We start from the raw sequence: 2,019 nt of genomic DNA, 5'->3' as shown, positions 1-2,019 counted from the left end.
TGTCCCTCACACCAACCCCATTCTCCGTGTTTTTAACTACATTTTCTCTGACTTCTTTTGAGAGTAAAAAAAAATTCAACATTTGGACCTGGCATTCCTCATGACCCCAGGAAAAAAAAAAAAATGCTTCAGAGTGATTGGTTATTTCTTTCTCCTGTTGAGTCCTGTCCCAATTTCTAACTAATATGTAAACCGGCATTGAATAAGAAATGAATGCATTTTGCCCAGTATGTCTTTCAAAAATACTAATTTAGCTTATATTTCTTTCAGATTGTAGAGTTAAGGATTAGAGTCCACCCTTCAGAACTTAATATTCACTTAGCAAGGAGATGGTAACTTGGGTAGTGTTTATCAAAAAATTATTTGCATTTTCTATCTCCTTCCACTACTATTATTTACCTATGACAGAAACAGATTTTCATTTTGTGTTATTATTGAGGGTTTTTCGAATTAGTTTTTTGAAAGCAGCTTTCACATCTTTGTTCCGCAAACTGTAGATCAAGGGATTCAACATGGGGATGATAATCGTGTAGAACACAGGCCCACTTGTCTTGGTCCAGAGAGTAGCTGGATGTTGGCCTCAGGTACATAAACATGACTGGGCCATAGAAGAGGGTGACGCCAGTAAGGTGAGACCCACAGGTGGAGAAAGCCTTAAGGCGGCCTTCGGCTGAACGCATTCTGATGATTGCAATGAGGATAAAGGTATAGGAGATGAAGATGAGGATGGTGCTGAATTCAATGAAGCCACACAGACTGAAGAGCAAGATCTCACTGATGTAGGTGTCTGAACAAGAGAGGGCCAAGAGTGGTGGGATTTCGCAGAAGAAATGATTGATGATATTGGAACCACAGTAACTCAGGCTGAAGGTGAGGGTAGTGTGGGCTACTAAACTTACTAGACCAGCCAGGTAAGAGCCCAGCATGAGAGCCAAGCAGACCTGCTTGGACATGAGGGTGCTATAGCGGAGGGGTTGACAGATAGCCACAAAACGATCATAGGCCATGGCTGCCAGGACATAGCACTCAGCATCCACAAAACCTACAAAGAAAGCAAACTGGGTGGCACAGCTGGAGAAGGAGATAACTTTGTGCTTTGTTAGGAAGTCAGCCAGCATCCCGGGGGCAATGGCTGAGGAGTAGCCCAGGTCAACAAAGGAGAGGTTGCAGAGGAAAAAATACATGGGTGTGTGAAGCTGAGTGTCTGTTATAATCAGGATAATCATACCAACATCAGGTATAACTCCCAATGCAATCCCTCCCCCCTCCCCCCTCCCCATGATAGGCCCCGGTGTGTGATGTTCCCCTTCCCAAGTCCAAGTGATCTCATTGTTCAGTTCCCACCTATGAGTGAGAACATGCGGTGGTTGGTTTTCTGTTCTTGTGATAGTTTGCTAAGAATGATGGTTTCCAGCTGCATCCATGTCCCTACAAAGGACACAAACTCATCCTTTTTTATGGCTACATAGTATTCCATGGTGTATATGCACGTTATGCACATGTACCCTAGAACTTAAAGTACAATAATAAAAAATAATTAAAAAAATAAAAAATAAAAATAAAAAAGACTTTCATGATTTAAAAAAAAAAAAATCATACCAACATTCCCCACTACATTAACCAGGTTAACTATGAGGAAAACCACGAAGAAGATGATCTGCATCTGAGGGTCCTGGGTGATGCCCATGAAGATAAACTCAGTCACCACTGAGTGGTTTTCTGTATCCATTGCTTCAAGGTTTTCTGTATCCATTGCTTCAAGGTATGTGCCTGGATTTAGTTTGCTGATGGATGTAGTAAATTTCCTGTCACTGAAAATATTCAAACTAAAGACGAACAATCATATGCCAGATACATATATATATGTGTGCGTATATATATATATATATATATATATATATAGTGTATGTGTGTATACATATAGTTCTACAGTAAATGAAGGCTTTGTTTAGGATAATTCGTAAAAATCTTTCCAGTAATTAGATTCTACGACCGATAGAATAACCCAAATGCTTTGTT

The 2,019-nt window shown here is 40.3% G+C and overlaps 1 protein-coding gene across 1 annotated transcript; it reads right to left on the bottom strand.

The window, feature by feature from the left end:
- Window positions 1-418: 418 nt before the first annotated feature.
- Window positions 419-1,729, bottom strand: LOC126959640 (olfactory receptor 1019-like). Its single transcript, XM_050799084.1, is given in 3 exon segments — window positions 419-539; window positions 541-1,243; window positions 1,600-1,729. Coding segments are annotated over 3 exon segments (954 nt in total).
- Window positions 1,730-2,019: the final 290 nt, after the last annotated feature.

The sequence above is a fragment of the Macaca thibetana genome, chromosome 1, assembly GCF_024542745.1.
Source record: "Macaca thibetana thibetana isolate TM-01 chromosome 1, ASM2454274v1, whole genome shotgun sequence".
Lineage (NCBI taxonomy): Eukaryota > Metazoa > Chordata > Mammalia > Primates > Cercopithecidae > Macaca > Macaca thibetana.
This window is presented reverse-complemented; position numbering and strand designations above follow the sequence as displayed.